This window comes from Bos grunniens, chromosome 17, assembly GCF_055505025.1.
Source record: "Bos grunniens cultivar Pamir isolate PY7600 chromosome 17, Bosgru_T2T1.0, whole genome shotgun sequence".
NCBI lineage: Eukaryota > Metazoa > Chordata > Mammalia > Artiodactyla > Bovidae > Bos > Bos grunniens.
Window position 1 is genome coordinate 64,729,055 of NC_141181.1, and position 21,777 is coordinate 64,750,831.

The 21,777-nt window shown below is 56.2% G+C and overlaps 1 protein-coding gene across 2 annotated transcripts; it reads left to right on the forward strand.

Annotated features, from left to right (window-relative positions):
- Positions 1-10,066: 10,066 nt before the first annotated feature.
- On the forward strand, positions 10,067-16,518 carry TMEM119 (transmembrane protein 119). Of its 2 annotated transcripts, none has more exons than XM_086348464.1 (2): positions 10,067-10,148; positions 14,402-16,518. In XM_086348464.1, exon 2 carries the CDS (start codon positions 14,414-14,416, stop codon positions 15,278-15,280), a length of 867 nt encoding a protein of 288 aa, XP_086204590.1. In that variant the 5' UTR covers positions 10,067-10,148; positions 14,402-14,413; the 3' UTR covers positions 15,281-16,518. The 2 variants fall into 2 exon arrangements, with proteins under 2 accessions (XP_086204590.1, XP_086204591.1); XM_086348465.1 differs by lacking the exon at positions 10,067-10,148 and adding an exon at positions 11,740-11,888.
- The last annotated feature ends 5,259 nt before the right edge of the window (positions 16,519-21,777 follow it).

Genomic DNA, 21,777 nt, shown 5'->3' on the forward strand with positions numbered 1-21,777 from the left:
CCACGGCAAATGCTTTATCTGCCTGATCGCATTCAGGTCTCACAACAACCCGTGAGGTGAGGACAATTATTATCCCACTTCTCTGCTAGAGAAACTGAGGTTCAGAAAGCTGGGCCACTGACTTCAGCAAGTTGCACTGCTGAGAAACCAGACTCCGCTGACTTCAGCTCTGGCAGTAGGGAAGGAAGGAGGGTAGACAGGAAATGGGGGACAGGGGGTGGCATGCTGAATTTACTCTTGTCCCTTTGGAGGGGGGTTGCTGCCAGCCCTGCGGGTGCTTCATCTGGCTGTCAATCTGGACAAAGGCTCCCCAAACCTTCCTCCATACCCCACCCCTGCCTGCCACCCAACCAAGTCTTACCTGATGCCTAAGCACAAGATATGTCCTCCATAAACCATTTTCAGATACAGAAAAATGACTGGAAGTACACCAAATCGTTAAGAGAGATTAGCCACCAAGCGTGGGATTATAAGTGAATTTTATTTGGTTCTTTTGACTTTCCTGTGTTTTCCTAATATTTTTCAATGGGCAGAACAAAATCATAAGTGTTTAGGAAGTCTGGGGGTCCCAGGTCTCCCCAGCTAGTGAGTAAAACCATCCACTCTTTAGCTATGAATGCCCACACAGGAAGGCTCTGAGCTGGTGGTCCTGACCCGGGGGCAACTTTGCCCCCCCCAGGGGACATCTGGCAATGTCTGGAGATAAGCTGGTTGTCATGACTTGGGGGAGCATTGCTGGCATCTAGTAGGTGGTCAGGGACCCCGACAAACATCCCACAGTGCACAGGCCAGTCCCCCGAGGCAAAGAAGGGTCTGGTCCAAATGTCAGTGGTCCTGAGGTGGAGAAATTCTGCTCTCCCCACTTGGCAGTGAGGGCCCCTTGGAGTTCCCCTTCTCAAAAGTGTTTGGAAACCCGAACTGTGTGGCCATGAGCTTGATTGCTGTGTCTCCTCTTGGTGGCTGGAAGCCTGTAGCCATAATTGCTCAGGCTTTTGCCCCCTGGGGTCCCACGGGGCCAGTGCCCCATGCCCAAGCCTGGCACAGTAAGGATGCTGCTGCTGAACCTGGCAGGGCGGCAGCCTTGGAGCTGCTTTTCCGAGGAAAGGAGCCGAAAGGAACGGGCCCAGGGCAGGAGACAGGAGCACCAAAGGGGCGAAGATGCAGTCCCTTTCCCGGGCACGTGAACCCTGCCAGGGGCGAAGCACGGTCCCCTCCGGTCCCAGCACTGCTTCCGGGCTGCCCCTCCCTTGGGGCAGTCCTTCCGAGAGACGAATCGTTCTCCCTTGTGTCTGGCCTCTGGACCCCTCCGGCCTTCAGGGGATTTCCCCCAGAGCTTCAGTGGCCCCCTCAGCAAATCACTGGCTATAAATGAATCTGTAGGACGGTAGGGTGCCTTAATCCCGCCAGCAGCCGAAGCTTCTGGAAGCCAACCCCTGCCTGTTTGGACCCCCGTCTCACCCACTGGCAGACGTGTTGGCTGGATGAGGGCAGGAAAGCTGTCATCTCTCACTGTCACTTGGCTCAGGCCCCAAGAGCCTGCTGGTTCTTTCTTCCTCGCACTCTCCTGCCCCGGGTCCTTTGCACCTGCTGCCCCTCTGCCTAGTGCTCTCTGGCCAGAGGTCTGTGGGACCAGCATCTTCTCATCCTTTGTGTCTCAGCGTGAATGTCGCCTCTTCAGAGGGGCCTTCTCTGCGGCCCTGCCCCCACTTTTGTTTAGGACAACCCCCTGCTCCCCTTCAGGGTGGTGGTGGTGGAGCTCGTGCTGTCGTGTTCGACTCTTCGTGATCCCGTGGACTGCAGCCCACCAGGGTGCTCTGTCCATGGGATTCTTCAGGCAAGAATACTGGAGTGGGTAGCCATGCCCTTCTCCAGGGGATCTTCCTGACCCAGGGACTGAGTTGCATCTCTCACGTCTCTGGCACTGGTGGGCGGGGGTCTTAACCGTTAGTGCCACCTGGGAAGCCAGATGACCATGTGGATGTACGGATTTTTGCTGTGCAAGGGCGGGGCCTCTGTCCCTCACATTCACTCTCTCTATGACTGCACAGTGCCTGGCAGTCCGCAGGGGTTCAGAAGACATGGACCGCATTGACAAATGGGCAAGGGAGTTTGGCAAGGGGGTGAAGATGCAGAGACAGCTGTGGGACTGGCAAAAATCTAAGCACCAGAAGCAGAAATCAAAAGAGCCTTAGCTTTAAGGCTTAGGGTCAGGCCTGGGTTTCAATCCCTGCTCTGCTGCTTATTTCTGGATGTCGGGCAAGGCTAACCTCTGGGAGCCTCAGCTTCCATACCTGTGAAATGGGGAGAAAAGCCCTTGCTATTCATACAGCTGTGACATGGCTGGCACACTTCAGGTGACCAACTAGGGCCCACGTTAGAGAGGCAGTCCCTGGCTATGGGAGCAGGCGTAGACCCTCTGAGGGGCACCGTGGGGCCTCCACATCCCCCCATGCCTGGAAGTCCAGCCCCCCTGTGGTTTGGGGAGCAAGCCCCCGCCCTGCTAAGCACGCCGTCTTTTGGCCTAAAATTAGCTCACAAATTCCATGGCTGCCTGGTCGGTGCTTCCAACCGACAATTCAAACCAGATGTTTCCAGCTGTTGGGGCCCTTCCTCCCCTGGCCAGCGCCTGCATGTGCCCTGGGGAGGTCGGACTCTAGCCGGGGGAGATGGATCGGAGCATGCACTCGGGGGCCCTGGCAGGATCAGGAGCCAGCCTGGGCCTGTGGGCTCACCCCTCTAAGGATGGGGGCCGCCTTGCCAGCTGACCTGCCAGCGAGTGGGGGCTGGGTGGGTGACCGCTCTGCCTTTTTCGGTTCAGGAGCCTTGTGGAGCGCCTGCTGTATGCCAAGCCTCTGTTTTCGCTGCTGTCCAGATGCTGTGAGAAGGAGTCTCAGTCCGAGGCACCACTTGCGTCTCTGTTGTTATTATTAGCATATGTATTTAGTGCCAGGTGGCGCTACTGGTAACCCTCCTGCCAGTGCAGGAAATTTGAGAGACGCAGGTTCGATCCCTGAGTTGGGAAGATCCCCTGGAGGAGGGTAGGGCAACCCATTCCAATATTCTTGCCCGGAGAATCCCACAGGCCGAGGAGCCTGGCGGGCTACAGTCCATAGGGTCGCACAGAGTTGGACACGACCGAAGTGACTTAGCACACACATACACACCAAGCCTGTAAGGGCTTCCCTGGTGGCTCAGTGGTAAAGAGTCCTTCCACCTGCCAAAGCAGGAGATCCAGGCTCGATTCTACAGTTGGGAAGATGTCCTGGAGGAGGAAATGGCAACCTGCTCCAGCATTCTTGCCTGGAAAATCCCATGGACAGACGAGCCTGGTGGGCTACAGTCCATGGAGCCACAAAGGAGTTGGACGTGACTTAGCGACTAAACAACAACCGTAACAGATAACCAGGGCTCGTTACATTCGCACAATAACCCAGGGAAATGTTCCTATTGCTCCCATTTTACAGATGAGGGGACTAAGGGCCAGAGTGGCGGAGGAACTTAGCCCAAGGTCGCTCGGCTCTGAAGCAGCAGAACCCAGAGGCCCTGAAGGGTAGGTGGTCTCAGCTCACCCTGGCTGAGTTTCCCTCCTTGCTGTCACCCCCACGGGGCCCTTTCCCTCCTGGTGGATGGATCTGGGGGTTGTGGAAGACCCTCTCCGTGAGGCTGTCCCTGGGCTCGGGTGCAGAAGGTGGCTCACAGCAGCTGCCAGGAGAGGAGGTTCATTAGGAGACCCCGGAGCCAAGTGTCGGGTCCCAGCTGAGTCAGAAGCCGGTGGCTGGGGGAGGGGCTGTGGGGATCTGCGTGGGTTTCACAGGGGCCTTCCATGGAGCCCCTTCCCCATCGTCAGCTAGATCCCCTAGCTAAATGCTGCAATGAAAACTCCTGCATGCTGCAAGGAAGACTGAAGATCCTGGGTGCCTCAACCCAGACCCAGTGCAGCCAAAAAAAAAGGAAAAGATTCTCTATGATATCTCTTGCAAGCCTCTCACTGACTGAAGATAAATTGAAAAAAAAAAAAACCACACCCAGCACCTGCTACCTCAGGACCTTTGCAAGCGTTCTTGCCTCTGCCTGGACCGCTCTTCCTCTGATCATCTCCCTGACTCGCTCCGCCACGTCCTTCAGGTCTTTGCTTGAACATCACCGTTTCCCTGCTTTGCCTTCCTCAGTACTCCTTATCACCATCTATCATTCTGTATGTAATTACTAAGCTATCTTCTTTTTTGGCTGTGCTGGGCAGCATGTGGGATCTTAGTTTCCCGACCAGCAATGGAACCTCTGCCCCGCCGCCCCCGAAATGGAAGTGCAAGTGTCTTAACCACTGGACCACCAGAGAGGTCCCAGCGTTATCTTTTTGTGTATTTATTTGGCTGTTCTTAGTTGCGGCACTCAGGTTCTTCATTGCGATCTTTCCCTGAGGCGCAGAGACTCTTGAGGGCATGTCGGATCATAGTTCCCCATCAGGGATCGGACCTGCGTCCCCTGTGTTGCAAGGTGGATTCTCAACCACTGGACCACCAGGGAAGAAGTCCCAGAGTTATCTTTTGAACGGCCTTCTGCTCCCACCAGAAGGCAAGCTCCCCGAGGACAGAGACTTTTCGTCTGTATTGCTCTCTGCTGTAGCCCCAGCGGTGGGAAGTGTCCGACACATTGCATGTGCTCAATAAGGACTGAGAGAGAGAGAACAAGAAGAAAGAAATGGAAGGGAAGGATAGGGAAGAGGAAAGGAAGGAGAAGGAAGGAGGAAGGAAGGAGAAGATGAAAGAAGGGAGAGAGAGGGAAAATAGGACAGATGGTCTTAGTGTAAAGGGAGGGGTCGCAGAGCAGGAGACACACAGGATGATGTACTGTTTGGGTGACTTCAGGGCCCCGAAGTCCAGCTCCGGGCCTTCCCCACTCTGCCCCTCTGCTCAAAGATGGGCAGCACCCCTCTCCCCCCACCCCGCCCCTCGATTTCCTACAGTGCTGCCAAGGCGGTTCAGGACCACCATCTCAATTCCTCTTCCTGATGGAGGGTGGGGCGGGGCAGCAGGGGGCTCTTGCAGAACGGCCTGCCGGAGGGCACCTTGCTGAGGGCACCCCGTGGGCAGCTGGCACAGCGGGAGAGCCAGGCCAGGTCTGCGCATCTACACCCCTACCCTCTGACACTTGGGCTCCCACGTGGGCTGCACGGAGCTGCTGCTTGCACTGGGCTTGGGGAATGTAAATGTTTACAAGGCTGTGTGTGGCTGGCCAGGTCACCAGGGACACAGGAAGCCAGAGATCCTACCGGCTCTGGTGCCCCCACCCCACCAAAAAAAAATAATAATAACAAGAGGGAGGCAGGGCTCTTAATTTTTAAAGACAACTTTGAGTCATAACCTACGTAAAGCATAACCATCTGAAGTGTGAGGCTTGATTTTCCCATACACACGTGCCCCCATAACCGCCACCCAGACATTGTCCGGCTCCAGCCCCAGAAATTTCTTTGAGTCTCCTTCCAGTCAATACCCGCCTCCAAGGGTAACTGCCTTCTTCTTCTTCTTCTTTTTTAAAAATGTATCTTTATTTATTCAGCTGCACCAGGTCTTAGTTTCAGCACGTGGGATCTAGTTCCCTGACCGGGGATCGAACTCTGGCCCCTGGCACTGTGAGCGTGAAGCCTGAGCCACTGCACCACCAGGGAAGTTCTGGGTATCCGCTCTTCCGACTTCTGTCTCCACAGCCTGGTTTAGACTTTGTTCTAGAACTTGTAAATGGAATCACCCAGTCTGTGTTCTGTGGAGTCCCTTTCTTTTGCTCCGTGTGTCTATGAGATTTGTCCAAACCGTCTGCCTCCCATCTCATCCTCCCCCTGCGGGGCAGTGTCACTGCACGGACCACAGTCTATGCGTCCGTCGTCCTGTTGGTGGACATCTGGGTACTTGCCACGTTTGGTGTTTTTTCGGCTCTTATGGATAAACCGACTTTCTTGTCTGCATGTGGACGTGTGTTGTCATTTCTCTTGGGGAAATACCCAGAGAAGAGCTTGCTGGGTCATTGAGAAGCATATCTTTAACTTGATAAAACCTACCAGACTGTTTTCCAAAGTGGCTACGGTATTTTTCTCCCTACTGTGGTGGTGGGTTGTTTGCTGGAGTGGGAAATTCACTTAGAATCACACAGCAAAAAGAGTTCAGAGGAAACTCGGCTGACTCCTCCTGGTGTGGGAAGGGAAACTGAGGCTTGGCTCACACAGCAGTGCATGTGGGAGGGGCAGAGCTGGGAGTGAAGAAGACAGGTCTCTCGGTTTCTGAGCTTGAGTGACTCCTGGGCGAGAACCAATTCAGCACCTGCTCTGGTTTCCCTATAAGACGCTTGGTGCCAAGCCCTTTTCCACCGCAGAGCCTTTGAACTTGCTGTTGGCTTTCTTGGCCCTGGAAGCTGTTCCTCCTGCTCCTGGAGTGCCTGGTTGCTCTTACTGCACATGTCAGTGCTTACACCTCTTCCAGGAAGCCAGCCCTGACCACAATCACTAGAATAGATGACCGGACACCTGCCCCCGACCCTTTCCAAGCTACTTCCTGTCTCCTCGGCCTTTTTAGGGTGTCTTCTTGAACTGCCAGTTGACTTGCTTCTTAACCGGTTACCCTGAGAGGAGCTCCTTGAGGCAGAGCAATATTATGTCAGTGAATCCCCTCTCTGGGCCTGTTTCCCCGTCTGGAACACGGGCAGGTTGGACGAGAGTCATTCAGCCGGTGGAGGGCATTTACTGAGCACCTACTGTGTTCCAGGCACTGGTGCCAGGGATATGGTGACAGAAGAAGCCCTTATTCTGGACCCAAGAAGCTGACAGTCTAGAGACACATAGAAACAAGTCCTTACAGGGCACCAGGGGTGCAGGAACACAGAAGGAGCTGCTCATCTCCCTCCCCAGACGCTGGGGTTCAGGGAGGGCTTCCTGGAGGTGGTGATAACAGAGATGCAAGGCCAGGGGGGCGCATGGAGGGCAGTGCTTCAGGTGGAGGGAACAGCCAGAGGCAAGTCGCTTCAGCATCTGTCTCATTCACAGTTCTCTCCAGGCCCTGGGCAGCTCCTGGCTCACAGAGACACTCGGTAAAGAGCTGTGGAATGAGTGAACGTCTCTAGTTTACAGATGGGGGAGCTGAGGCATGGGGAGGTTTCACAGCACACCTGGGCCCTGGCCACTCTACCTCCTTGGAGCCCCCGACTAGGGGCCACTCCATGGGTGTCCACCCGCAGGCCAGGCCCGTGCTGTGATGGGGCCGCAGCCCAGGTCTCTCCAGCTACATGAAAATCTTGCGATATTTTTGCCCAGAAGGCAGGCCCCGGTGGCTTCGGGGGCTGTGTAATTAGAAGCGGCTCTGAGCCCGCGAGAGGCTGGAGCTGGGGGCTGCGGTGGGCCAAGCAGCTTGCCCAGGCTCAACCGGGGAGCACTCTGGCAGAGACTCAAGCCTGGGTGAGGCTTTCCCTCCTCCTCCTCCTCCCTGCCTCCTCAGTCCTGGTTGTTCAGCCGGGCGGGGGTGGGGGTGGTCACAGCTGCTAATTGCAGGCTAGGCACAGGGTGGGGGCTCTGAATTGCTTCCAGGCTGGGCAGAGGACCCGTTGCTCTGTTTCTGAAATTGTGGGTTGTGAGTGAGCGGCCTGGCCCCCTCCAAGCCACAGGCCTGCCCGCCCCCACCCTTGGAGCCATGCGTGGCGCTGTGGGCCGTGGGATCACCCGGGCCAGGCCCTACCATGGGTCCTGGAGCTGGAGAAGGTGGACTGTGAGTCCTTCAGGATGGATGAGGAGTGGTTAGATCCTAGGAACGTGAGAGTGGAGAGCAGAGTGGCACTGACATGGTCACAAGCATTTATTGAGCACCTCCTGTGTTCCAGGGACCGCCCTAGATGCTGGAGTTACGGCCACTCACAAAACAGGTAGAGGTCCTGGTCCCCCCACAGGCCTAGTTCATGGACTTTTGCTTGATGATGATCAGGAACTGCTCTGAAGGTGCTGGCTTCCTGTCTACCCCCGGGCCTTTGCACATGCTATCCTCGTGCATTCTTGCCTCCCAAAAGACCTCCACCAGTAGCTCTACTTCCACCTCCTCATGAAGGCCCCCATGAGCCCCAGGACCAGACTAATGCCCCCCAGACTGGCCTCTCAGAGCCTTGGAAATGCCCCATTCCAACTCTTAGCACAGTTTGCAGTTAGATATTCATTGCTTTGTTTACTTGCTTATTGCAAGTCTCCTCTCTCTGAGCCTATGTCTGCTCATTACTGTCTTCCAGGGCCTGACAGTGGCTGGGTGTAAACTCAGTGCTCAAGAAATATTTGTAGACTGAATACAATTTAGAATGTCACAGCGTTGGAACTTCAGAGGTGGCAGCCTTGCAAAGGGCATCGAGAACAACCCCACACTTAGCTGCAGCCCAGAGAGGGACGGAGAGTTGCCCAGCCACTCACAGCTGATGAGTGAGCCGGGGCTGGAACTCAGGGATCTTTTTCCCTCCCATTGGTGATTGACGTTTTTGTTATTCTCTCTTCAGATTGTGGGTCGGGATATTTGGCTTAAGGGGTGTGTGTGTGTGTGTGTGAGAGAGAGAGAGAGAGAGAGAGAGATGGTCTGATAGCTGTCTAATGGGGTCACTGGCCGGGTAATTTCTCTGGTTTTATTTTCTAAACAGCTGGCTCCTCTTTGGGGAGGCGAGTTGGGGCTGCTGGGACCATCAAAGGGAGTAGTTACAATCTAGGGCCCTGGTTCCTAAAAGGTGGGCATGATCTGTTGATTCTTGTACTCCCCATGCTCCAGACCTTCCCTGGCTCCCTGTTGCCCCTGATGAATGCTGTTCTGAGCCTTTAGCTCTGCTCTTCCCTTGCCCTCCTCTTTCGCTCCTCCCTTTCATCCACTTCATGCTCCAGCACAGTTTCGTCACAGTCCCCTGTCCGTGTGCAGCATTCTCAGCCACCTGCCTTCATCCACACTGGTCTTTCCTCCGGGAATAACCTTCCTGGGTCTCTGCTCATTCACAGTCACAACCTCTAGGACAACTCCCCTGCTTCTTTCAGTGGACCTGTCTCTGTCCTGGGGTTCCCTGAGCTCTTGGCTTCTCTCCCGCCGTGGACCCATTTCTGTTTCTTAAAAAAAGCAATTAATGTATGTATGCTTCTGCTTGGAAGTCTGTGAGCTTCTTGAAGGCTGGTCTGATTCACCTCTGAAACCTGCTTAGCACCGGGTCTGGTGCACATAGGTGTTCATTAAGCATTTGATGGACGAATGAATGAATGAGCGCAGGAATAAATGAATGCAAGGACTGCTGACTCACTGGACTCCTCAGATCAGCCAGAGGGCCTGGTTCCCGTGCCCACAACTGACTTATCTCAGTTCCCTGGAGGAGCCTCTTGAATGCACCTTGCCTCACTTTCTCAGTCTGTGAAACGGGGCCATGAAAACCCGTGTTCTGGCCACTTCATTTTGGGGTATCGCGAGGCCGTGGATCTCAGGATGTTAGAGGGAACCCACAGAGCTTCCCACCCATCCCTGTAAATGGGGAAACGGAGGCCTGCAGAAGAAAAGGCTCTGATTTTGGGTGTCTGAATTCCCTCCCTGCCTCAGGCCTGACCCTCCACGAATCCTTTAAGCACAGCCCAGCTCCCACTCTGTGCCCTGAGCTTCGGAAAACCTGAGTCACAGCTGGAACCAAGCACAGGGAATTTTCCTCCTCACTTCCAGGGGCCTCGGAGCCTCCCTGACCTCGTCCCCTTGGGCTGGGAGGCAGGATCCCTGCTTGCTGGCCCAGGGGTGCTCGGCAGGACGGCCCTGCTGTGTGTGTCTGTCGGCCTCAGTCTGCCCTGGGGACCCGTGGTCAGGGAGGAAATGCTGCATCTGGTGTCCCGGGCTGTGGAGGGGGCACCCGTGGAGGAGGGGGTGTCCGTGAGTGTGAGCGGGGAGGGGGACTGCGTGTGGCCGGGCTCGGCCCCGCCCCTCCCCTTGTCCCCACCCCAAACCCACTTAATGAAATCAAGCTGGACGGAGGGAGGGAGTGAGGGAGGGAGGGAGGGAAGGAGGAGGCTGGGAGGGCGGGGGAGGGCGGGCGGCAGCCCAGAGCCGCGGCCACTGGGCACCGCCACGGACTCCAACTCGCTCTGCTCCACCTGGTGGGATACCCTGTGTGCAGAGGAGCTGGTGAGTCCTGGGGCCCCCGCCTCTCTCGGGGAGCCCGGGGTGTCTTGGAGTTCAGGGGGCCGGCGTGAGTGCTTTAGGGGGCTTCTCTAAGTATGTGTGAGCCTTGAGTGTGTGTCGGATGTTGAGTACGTGTGTGACCTGTGTTAACACGACGGGTGGCCAGCTGTGTGTGCCCGGGGATGATGCGTCCTGAGCGCGGTGCTGTGTTGGCCAGAGAGGGGCATGTGTGTGCAGCTGGGGCCTTGCTGTAGGGGGTGTGCTGGAAAGTGGGCGTCGGGGTGGGTATTCCCAGGGTCCGCAGGAGGGTGGTGTGTACGAGGGTGGTCCCACCTGTGGGGCTCCCCAGCGGGTCGGGGGGTACGTGTGTGCACGTGTTGCGTGCGTCCGTGTGTGTTCTCTGTGTGTCTGGGCTGCGGGTCCGTGTAGCCATCCGGGGTGTCGAGACGCTGTGCATCTGTGTCTTTTGTGCCTGTTGTGTGTCTGTGAATTGTGTGTACGTGTGTGGGTTTCAAGACTTCAGGGAAAGACTCCTGTCCTTCCCCAGGCCTCCCCTCCAAGGGGCCCAGGGCCCTGTCCTTGGCTGCCCTGGAGCAGGGGCTTCAGAGCTTCAGCCAGAACCCCTCCCCCCAAGGCCACTAATTGAAGCCAGGTTTCTGTGGGCTCCCCTCCCCCTCTGGCCACCAGTCCCTGAATGGGGGCAGGGCAGCCCCGGCCCCTCAGCCTCAGGTCTTGGCGGGGTACCTTGGCCCTAGGGATGGATTTGAAGTATCTGCCTATTCCTGACCTCAAGTGGGGGCATCACATTTGAAAACAATGAACTGTGAGTGAGATGGGCTCTGGAGAGGGGCCCTGCTCCCAGCTTGAAGTCCTGGATAATCATGTGGTACTACTAATTGACATCTCCGCTGTGCCAGCCACTGCTATTTCTTGTCCTAACGATAGTCCAGGAAGGTGACCTTATCACCATCGTACAGATATGGAAACTGAGGCTCAGAGAGGTGCCATGCCTGACCTCAGGACACACAGCTGGGAAATGACCTCCACCCGGGTGTTCAGAGCCACCTCTCCAGTCAGGCTCTGTCCTGACCGACTGTGTGACCCTGGGCAGGCCTTTCCCAGTGTCGGGCCTGGGTTTCCTCCTGGATGAAATGAGAGGGGTTGGCCTGACCCCACCTCCTCATGGCCCATGAATTTCTGCGTCCTGGAAAAAAAAATGAGGAGCAGGGAGGAGCTGGGGGCAGCTGATGGGCAGGACAATCATGTCAGAGCAGCCCAGGTCAACGTGCCCATTCTACAGACTGGAAACTGAGGCCCAGAGAGGTCAGGGGGCTCGTCCAGCAGGGTCACACAGTCATGTTCTGTGAAGCCCCGCCGGCTCCCGGCACTCGGCCTGCACATCTCCCAGGGAGCCCGGGGAGGAGAGTCGTGGGGGCGATGAACGGACTCGGAGAGTCAAGGTCTCAGTCTTGAAGAGCCAGAAGTAGTTCGCGTGGCCTCTTTCCGTATCCTCTGCCCCAGCCCCCAAGGCTCTTGGGGAAAGGAACACTTCACTCTGTCTGACTCATTGCTGTGCATGTGTGTATGTGTGCGTGCGTGCGTGCGTGCGTGTGTGTTTGTGTGTGTCTGGTCCTGGATTCCTCGTTGGCTACAGCTTGGGGAGATTTCACTCAACGAGGTATTAATACAAATTTGGTCTTTCCTGGAGGATGGGGGGAAAGAGTGAGCACATTTACACATCAGGTGAGGATAATCATCATTTGTCCAGGGAGGGGGGTGGCGGTGGGAGAGTGCCGGCTGGTCTTGGATCCCTGCTGGCGTAGAAATTCGGCTGCTTCTGAATTCCATCTCCTCCCGCCCCGCGCCCCCCCCCTCCCCCGCGCCCACCCCCCTCCCCTGCCCTTGCCACCGGGGAGCAGCAGCTCCGTACCAGGCGCTTTCTGAACTTGTGGTCTCATCTGATCCTAACAGCTCCGAGAGGCAAGCCCTGTGCTCACCTCCTTGCCCCGCCCCCAGTTTACAGATGGGGAAAGTGAGGCCCAGAGGAGCCGGGCAGCAGAGCCAGACCCAGATGGAACCAGGAAGCTAATACCGGCCTAACTGGCCTTCTCAGTCCGGTGCCTGCAGAGCTTCAGGGCGGAACCTTGACGGCCGCTGCCGCAGGGAAGACCCCTGGTCTTCAGGCCCCACCCGGCCGGCAGTCTATAGTGAGAAGTTTCAGCTGCCACCATGAGAGGTCATTCCAGGGCTTGACTCGAAGCAGCAGGCAGGGAGGTGACTGCTGAGGGAGGGGCAAAACCGCCAAAGATCAAGGCTGTCTGTAGGAACCTAGGCTAACAAGTACCAGGGGAAGGCTCCTGAAGCTCGTGGAACTGCTCAAATTCTGGTCCCAGCTGACAAGTGATGTCAACCAGGGAGTGTTAGCCCATTCCTGGGTCAGCCGGGGGCACATCTGAGTGTGAGTGTGTGTGTGAGTGAGTGTTTGGATTCTCAGAATCACAGAGAAGGAAGGTTCAAATCCCAGCTCTAACACTTAGCATCTGTGTGTCCTTGGGCAGGTCACTGTCTGTCTCTGGACCTCCAATTCCTCATTTGAAAAATGGAGACAATACTAGTGTTCTGGGCTTTTTTGGAATTGCACCCACAAAAGGGGCTCAGATGAGCAACCTGTGGTAAATGTACACGGTGACCTACTCATTTAAAATGTATCTCTTGACTTCCCTGATGGTCCAGTGGTTAAGACTCTTGCTTCCAATGCGGGTTTGATCCTTGATCAGGGAAATAGGATCCCACATGCCATGGAGCATCCCCCACAATTTTTTTTAAAAGAGCCTCTGGGTGAGTGTTGCCTTGTCTGATGTCCTGGAAATTTCTTTTGTATTTTGCTATCTGAGCCAGTTTGTCTGCATTCATGTCATATTGGGAGGCACCAGGTCACTTGGAACGAGCCAGTCAATGGCTCCATGTCATTCTTACATCACTTCCTGTATCCCCAAGTCACCACGAGTTGGTACCGTCACCTGCTTTGCAGAGCGGGGCCTGAGACCTGGGCTCTCATGGGGACCTGCTGCAAGATGTTGGGCACCTGACTCCTTCAGCCCAGGAACTCGCTGTGTGGCCTGAGGCCTGCCCCTTGCCTTCTCTGGGCTTCTGTCTCTCCCATCTGCATCCCCGAGAGGGGGCGCCACAGTCAGGGGCATGTGAGGCTTTCCCATCCTGGCACATACAGCCTCATCCAGCATCAGGGTCCTGAGCCCTCTGCTGGGCCAGGCAGCGGCTCTCAGGGGGCGGCCTGGGGTCCCTGGGTTTGTCTGAGAGGCCAGGCCAACTCACACCAGCTGGGAGAGTTAATGCTTTAGAAGCCAGGCTCCTCCATAAAGCTAGGCCATAAGGAATTTATTAGTCATCCAGGCTGTCTGGGCCAGGGAGGGTCTGGGGGTTCAAATAGGGAGCAGCCTTCCCGTGGGGGAGGGAGGTGCGGAGTTCATCTGGATCCCATTTGGTGGCGGCCACAGGACTCCGGCTCCAGCTTTGTTTTAGGCACAAGGGTTCCCCCGGGGGGCCTTGAGGTGGGGGTTAGCCGTGGGGCACATGCTCACTCAGGCCCCTGCTGAGCTCAGAATCTGGATGCTTCAAAACTTATGACTCTTTTGGTGACAGGACCGCAGATAGGCCAGGGGCAGTGGGGAGGGCTTCCTGGAGGAGGGGGTCAGCTTGCTCACTCACTCACTTGGCCCTCCCTCGGTGCCTACATCCAAACTCCAGCTCTTCCTTAGCAAGTCTTTGAATCCCTCTGAGCCTCAATTTCCTCACCTGGAAAATGGGGAGAATGTAGTACTACCCCCAGCAGGTGGTTCCCAGGAGTCAAGAGAAATTCATCTAAAATAAAATAGGGCCTGGCACATGGCAAGCAATGAAAGAGTAAGTTCTTATTCGTTGAGCCAAGTCCATCAAAATGCATTTATTGGGTGCTTACTGTGGCGTCCAGGACCCAGATATAATGCAAAACCCTGAAGTTGCCCAGATGACTAAGATTCAGCCTGTGCCCTCTAGAAGCTCAGATTGAAGTGAGTCGTTGGGGGCAGGGGAGAACCTACGTGAACCCCGGGATGGGGTCTATTGCACAGTGGGGAGGCTCAGGCCCAGGGAAGGGAAGCGATTGGCTAGAAGAGGTTCTGTGTCCCCTGCACCCCCTCGGGGTCCCCTGAGGCCCCGGGGTCCCACCCTGATGTCTCCCCTGCCTCCCTTCCCCACAGGTCCCCGGCAACATGGTTTCCGCAGCGGTGCCCAGCCTCGCCGTGTCTCTGCTGCTGCTGCTGCTGCGGGTCCTGCCCACCGTGTCCTACTCCGTGTCCCTGCAGGCCGGCTTCCTTGAGGACACGGGGGGCAGCGGGGAGGCCGAGGGCTCGTCGGCCTCCTCCCCTAGCCTCCCGCCGCCGCAAACCCCGGCCCTCAGCCCCACGTTGGTGGGGCCCGAGCCCACGCCCCTGGCGGGCCCTAAGCCCCCCACCAACTTCCTGGACGGCATCGTGGATTTCTTCCGCCAGTACGTGATGCTCATCGCCGTGGTGGGCTCCCTGGTCTTCCTGCTGATGTTCATCGTCTGTGCGGCTGTCATCACCCGCCAGAAGCACAAGGCCTCTGCCTACTACCCCTCATCCTTCCCCAAGAAGAAGTACGTAGACCAGAGCGACCGCGCAGGGGGCCCCCGGGCCTTCAGCGAGGTCCCCGACCGGGCTCCCGACGGCAGGCCTGAGGAGACCCTGGATTCCTCACAGCAGCTCCAGGCTCACATCCTTGCCGCCACCCAGAACCTCAAGTCTCCCTCCAGGGCCGCCCCAAGCAGTGGAGACCTAGCCAGGGCACCAGAGGGCAGATCAGAGGAAGAGGAGAAAGGCCCCCGGGAGGCGGACCTGGAAGCCCAGGGACGTGCGCTTCCGGCGGATAAACCCGAGGTGCCTCCTCTGCCGGAGGAGCCCTGCTCAGTGGAGGCGGACGCAGCTGCAGGCGCCGCGGCAGCCGATGAAGGTCAAGGAGAGCCAGACGTGGCTCCCTTACTCGCCCAGGAAGCCGGGGGCCCAGCTGGTCCCCCCGAAAACCCCTGTGTTTGCGGCAGTGTCCCCCCCAGCATCTAACTGCCCCCTCTCGAACTGCGGGCCCTGACTGTTGGACCCCTAGCGGTCACCTTGGGCATAGAAAGGCCCTTGGTCCCTACCGCGCTCTGACCACCCCGCTTCCCCGGCCACTCCCCGCTGCAGATCCCAGCGTGTCTGACCCTACTACAGTGGGCGGAGATGCTGGTCTCTGTCCCACCTCAGGAATCTCACCGACTTCCAGAACATCTGTCCCCGCAGCCCCAAGGGGCTCATCCGAAAGGCACAGCTCCTCTAGGGGCTGGGACTGGGAGGGGGGTGTCCCAGTCACAGACACATCCGCTGGGAAACAGAAGTCTCAGGTCCCTTGTGACAGTGCCGACGCCGCTGCTTTCCATCAAGGCAGAAAAGAGGAACAGAATAGACATTTTGGAAGAGGTTGAATGAATGGGGAGACGCACAGGGGCCTGGAGGTACCACAGAAGATCCATCAGGAGGTTTCTGTGAGGGGCCCCTGCGCGTAGCACGGGCATTTCCCAAACTGGCTTCCCTGGAAGGACTTTGAGGGCCAAAGAACGAGTCGAGGAAACATTGCTTCTCTGCTCTGTGTACCGTCTCTCCCCTCACCTGCCTAACGAAAGTCCTCCAAGGCTCTGACAAGTCCTGCAGTAAAGGCGCCCATGGAATCCGGTTTCGCTTAGCCTTTCCCAAACTGCTTTTGACCTTGGAATACTTTTGTTTTGTTTTACAGCTACAGAGTAAAATCCTGCAGAGAACACTCTGGAAGTTACTGCTCTAAATGTTCCACGGGGTGCCCCCTCCCCAGTTTCTGGATGGTCCAGGGTGAGGGTGGTGGGGTTTGGGGTCTCGGCCTCTCATCCTGCTACTTACGGCTGTAGGGATGGGGCAAGTGAAGTTCACCTTTCTTGCCAGGGACTCCAAGCGACCTAGAAGCTGGCTGGGAGGTGCTTCTAGGTGTGTGAGGGGACCCCATTCTAGGAGGGGTCTGAAGGTATGGGGGAGGGCTTCCGACACCCAGGCTGGAAGCAGGGGTCCATGGCCCCCCACCCTTCACACACACACACACACACGCCTGGCAGCCTGTGCCCACAGCATTCTTTAGTCTTCAACAAGGGAGCCTGAGCTTCATCCAGGATTTGGGGAGGCCCTGTGAGGGGATTCTTGTTTCTATTCCTCCGTCCAGGCTCCACCACCTCTGCACAGCTGTCCAGGTGCTGGAATATAACAAACCAGCACAATAAACCTTTATTCAGGCCTGAGCATGCTGGTTTTCTGGGGGTGGGGAGAAGGAGTCTGCTGGGAGGTTGGGGGGCATTTCCTCTGGGCTTTTCTGTAGGGATGGGGCAACTTTTGGAGGGGTGGGACAAATCAACCTGGCCTTGGGGGCCGGGTGGGTGTGGGAAATGGAGGGAGGGATGGATGCCGCATGGGAACAGGGGCCAGAGTCTGTGCCCCAGAAGCCCTGGGCTCATGGCCACCGAGGCAGCGTCCATTCGCGCCTCTGCTGCTTACGGTGTCTGCAGGAGAACCACCCACCTCTGTTTCCCCCAGGAGACAGGGGCCGTGGAGGGGCTTGGAGCCAAAGTTGTAGTTCCCCCTCTCCCTGCAGAATGGCTGAGGGCCGTTCTGGGTCTCAGGGACAGCACCACACTGGCCGCACCCTTGGCCTGCGGTGCCTGGGGTGGAAGGCCGTCCCTGCCTTTTGTCTCCTCACCCACCAGGCTCCTCCTTGCCTTTGATGGCGATTCCTGTGGCCACTGCTACCCCAGCTGCCAGCTGGAATCCAGACGTGGCTGGGCTGGGAGCATGTGCTGGATCCCTGGGGTGATGGGGGCGGGAGGCTATCCCCACCTCCTGCAGCCCCTCTCCTCCTCCGACCCCACATCCATCCGGAGAGGGCCGGGGTTTGGGTTTCAAAACACACAATGGCCACTGTCTGGCTCAGTGGGGAAGGGCTCTCCCTCTCAGCCCAGACAGGCGACCGCCCAAGGACGTAGGGAGAATTGAAATACAAATACTGAATACCAGGATGCTGTGTGGCTTGGACCAAGTCACTCCACCTCTCTGGGTGTGACGAGCCCTCTGCTTGTTCCTGAGCTCCTGCGGGGTCCTAGGCGCAGGGGTGTGGCTAGGAAGTACATGAAGCTTCCCCAAGTCAGGCAAAACCCAGGTAAGACAGCAGCAGACATTGGAGATCCCTGGGGAGCAGGCAGGGCTGGGTCTCCGATCAGCAGTTGCCTGGCCAGTGGCTCACCGTTAGTGTCCACTGGGCCCTCCAGAGGACGTGGGGTGTGCAGTTTTAGCCACAGCCTGTTTCCCCAGGGACTGGGGAGGAGATTAAGGAGGGGGTCTGAGCCACAGTGCAGGAATTGACCTCTCACCGCTGAGCTTTTACAGCTACTATTCCCTCTGCCGAAGACACCCTTCCACCCCCTCCCTTGCTTTGCTAACTCTAATTTTCTTTTTGGCCATGCAGTACGGCATGCGGAATCTTAATTCCCTGACCATGCATTGAACCTGTGCGCCCTGCAGCGGAATCTCGGAGACCTAATCACCGGACAACCAGAGAATTCCCGTTAACTCTCATCTTTTAGCTTCTGGCTTAGATATCCCCTCCTCCCCCCTCCCTCCTTCCCAGTCTCTCTTCTACAGTCCTGTGGGCTCAAGGATGACAATAGTCGCTTAGTTATGGAGTATCTGTTATGTGTCAGGTACGGCTCTAAGCAGTGGACATCATCAACTCATGGCAACCCAGGCACTGTCGTCATCCCCATGTCACAGCTGGGGAAACAGAGGTCCAGAGAGAGGAAGTCAGTTGCCCAGATCACAGAGCCAGGATTCCAGCCCTGCGGTCTGATTCCGGAGTCTGAGTTCTCTGGGCTCCACTGCTTTTTCAATGAATGAACGAGTGACTGAATGAAGGACGCCCTTGGGGAGGACAGAATGGCTGCACGACCTCTAAGGCTTGGAGCCCCTCCGCCCTGCCCCCCGCATCTGTGATGGAGTCACCCAGGAGGGGCCTTTGGTGGGCTCACATCTGGCCGGCATCAGCGGGGAGTGAGCCGCGGAGGGAGACCACGGTGGGGATGTGTGTGGCGAGTCCAAGGGAGGAGGAGACAGCACGGCTTAAGGGAGCGGGTAGGGTGAGGGGTTCCAGCGTTCCCAGGGATCCCGGTATCTGCCAGGGCAGGAACAGGCCCCCCCTGTCCCGGGCCTTGTAAAACCCCACAGCTGCCCCCAGTCGGGGAGTCTGCCCCGGGGCCAGCCCACGGCCGCCTTTGAGGGGGAGGGGGAGGGCCAGCAAAACCACCCTGAGACGTGAACCCCAGCTGGTGTGGGAATGGGGCTTCAGGTGACGTGAGGTGGGGTGGGGTGCTGAAGAGCCCCGTCCCTGTGTCCTGCCCTGCTCTGATCGTCTGACAGGCTGGGCATACTCTGGCTGGCATTTTGCTGAAAACAGGAGGGACAGAACCCACACCTGCCGGGCTGCTCTGTGCTGGGCTCATCATCTTTACCCCTTGGGGTTCTCACAGTGGTCTGGGCTCTCCGGTGAGACCACCTGAGTCAGTGCCAGCTCCACACTTGCTTGCCTGGCTGCGTGGCCTTGGGGGAGTCCCCTCGCCTCTCTGGGCCTCTGTGGATAAAGAGAAGATGAACCCACTCCAGCCCGCAGTGTTCTCCACCTGCCCAGCGGGATTACCTGGGAGCTCAGAAACTCCTTTCTACCTGGCCCCCACCCAGACCAATGAAATCAGAGTGTCCAAGGGTACAGCCAGGCAGTTGTCACAGCCAAGATGCAAAGTCCACCGGGAGAGGGGCCAGGGATCTGAACACCACTGTCTCTCCAGCACTCAACACTGCCCCTAGCACATAGCAAGCGCTCTGTGTGTGCACATGCATGTAAGGCAAAGGAGGGATGGTGCCCGCACATCCATAACCACATCTAATCCTTCCTACACTCTCCACGGAGAGAGGAGCAATATCATTACCCTCCCCCCATTTTGCAGATGAGAAAACTGAGGCTCAGAGGGGCGTAGTGACTTACCTAAAGTCACACAGCAGGGCATAGCTGGTCTTTGAACCCAGGTCTGTCTGGCTTCTCAGCCTGGACTCTTCAGTGCTGAGCCTCCCACCTCATTTTAGAACTTCGTGGCCCAAAGGGAGAGCCCCTTCCCTGATGGTAGAGTGGGCACGAGCATTTTGTATCCATTGCATTTCATCTTGGGTCCCCCTTCCTTGTTCTGACCCCACCCTGCCTCCCGGGGTGATGACAGTGACTGCCCACTGCCTGTCTTTGTTTTCATTCATAGATTCTTGGAATCATCCAGTTTTTTGCCTTGCCTGGGATGATGTAACCCTCTGAGTTCTGAGGTGGCCCAGAAGTGTGTAGCAGGGTCATAGATCTTTTGTATCCCAAATACAGTTCTTTATGAGCACCTACTCTGTGCCATGTATTGGGGAGGAACTGTTAGCAAAACAGATCTGAGGCTACATTCTAGCAGAGGAAATGAAACTTCATCAAAGAATCATCCAGATGCAACCACAATGATTAATAACGGAAATAGCCACCATTTATAAGTGGACTGTTATGCACGTGTCTGGCATTTTACCCATATTACTTTTTACAGCTTTACTGAGGTGTTATTGACACACAATAAAACGCACATATTCAAGGGTGAAATTTGATAATTTTGACACGTGTTTAAAGCCATCACCACAATGAATATAATGGATATACCCATCACCCTTTGTAATCTCTCCTTACTGCTCCCCCACCCCCACCCCAGTCCCCAGGCAACTATTGGTCTGCTTTCTGTCACTGTGAATCACTTTTATCTTCTGGAGTTTTATGTAAGTGGAACCTCCAGTGTGTACTCTGTTTTTGTGTATGGCTTCTTTCACAGCATAAATATTTTGAGATTTATTCGTGTTATTATATCTACCAATATTTCACACTTTTTTATTGCTGAGCAGTAGTCCCTTGTGGGCGTCCCATGGGGCACAGTGATAAAGAATTCACCTGCCAGTGTGGGAGAAGCAAGAGACGTGGCTTTGATCCCTGGGTCGGGAAGATCCCCTCGAGTAGGAAATAGCAACCCACTCCAGTATTCTTGCCTGGAAAGTTTCATGGTCAGAGGAGCCTGGGAGGCTACACTCCATGGGGTTGCAACAAGTAGGACACAACTGAATACACACACAGACACACACACAGTATTCCCTTGTATATGCATATGAAAACTTATCCATTTTCCTGTTGATGGATGTTTGTGTGGTTTCCGGCTTTGGCTATTACAAAAAAAGCTATGAACTACTGGATGTTATTTTATCTCTCCCTCCCAACCTTATTAAAGAGATGATTGTTAGTGCTCCCCATTTTACAGATGAGACACATGGAGACTCTGAGAGGTCAAGTAACTTTTCCAAGGTCACACAGCCAGTAGTTGGAGCATAGAATCTTAAAGAGTGAGAATTTTTGAGCTAAGTGACTTTAGGGAACCTCTAAAGTTGAGAGAGACTCAGACCAGGCCCTCATTTTATACTTGGGCATTTGAGGACCAGACAGGCTGGGTCTCATCTAGAGCTGGGTGAGAATTCGGGGTTCTGCTGGGCAGTCTTGCACTGTATCCAGCTCCACTCTGCTTTATCCTGCCTCTTCATCTGGTTTGGGGGAAGGATCTGTCTGGGGTGGGACAGGGATTTGTCATTTTTTCAGGAGGTTTTAATTTCGGGATTCCTCCGGCTGCTCAGAAATAGCAGGAAGGATTTGGTGCTGGCTCCAGGGCAAGCTGCGGGAGATTCCCCCGCAGCTGCTCCCCCTTCCCAGGCGGGTGCAGGGTTTATGGTGGCAGCTGCAAAGTATAAAATAGCTCTGCTCGTAAATCTGCTCTTGCCAAGGTCCCTGATGCCAGAGGCCTCTGCAATGCTCAGCATGGTCCCCCCACCCTCTGGGGCCCTGCAGTGACGCTGACGATGCCCTGGAAGGCTGGAGGGTCCAGGTCTAGGGTGGTCACCTGTGGCCTCTCCCTTAGGGTTTGGAGAGTTGGTCTCAGCTGGAGGGCCTGGAGGGGGAAAGGACTAGGATTGCACAGGCCGGACTGGGGACAATGAGGGGAGAAGGTTGTAGTGGACATGGAAATAGGGAACCAAGAGACCTAGTTAGGGTCCTCTTAGCTGTGTGACTTGGGCATATCAAGTTTTTGAACTGTAGGTTCCTTGCTTGTAAAGCTGGGGCCCTATCTCCCCAGAATGGATGTGAACGCACTTTACAATGTGCAGGGCAGGGTCGTCTGGTGGTTAGGGGTTCAGATGACCTGGGTTGGAATCTCAGTTCTGCCACTTCTCAGCTGTGTGACCTTGGGCAAGTCACTTAACCTCTCTGGGCCTGAGTGAGTTTCCTCATTTGTGAAACAGAACCTCGGAGGCTTGAGGTGGGAGTTGCATTCATTCTCGTAGAGCAAATCCGCCACAAGTGCTCATTGAATGTGAGCTCCTGTTTGCTGTAAACTGTGAAGTGCCAT

Bases quoted from the DNA above. Each gene is read 5' to 3' on its own strand.
- TMEM119 (XM_086348464.1), top strand. From the start codon at position 14,414: ATGGTTTCCGCAGCGGTGCCCAGCCTCGCCGTGTCTCTGCTGCTGCTG.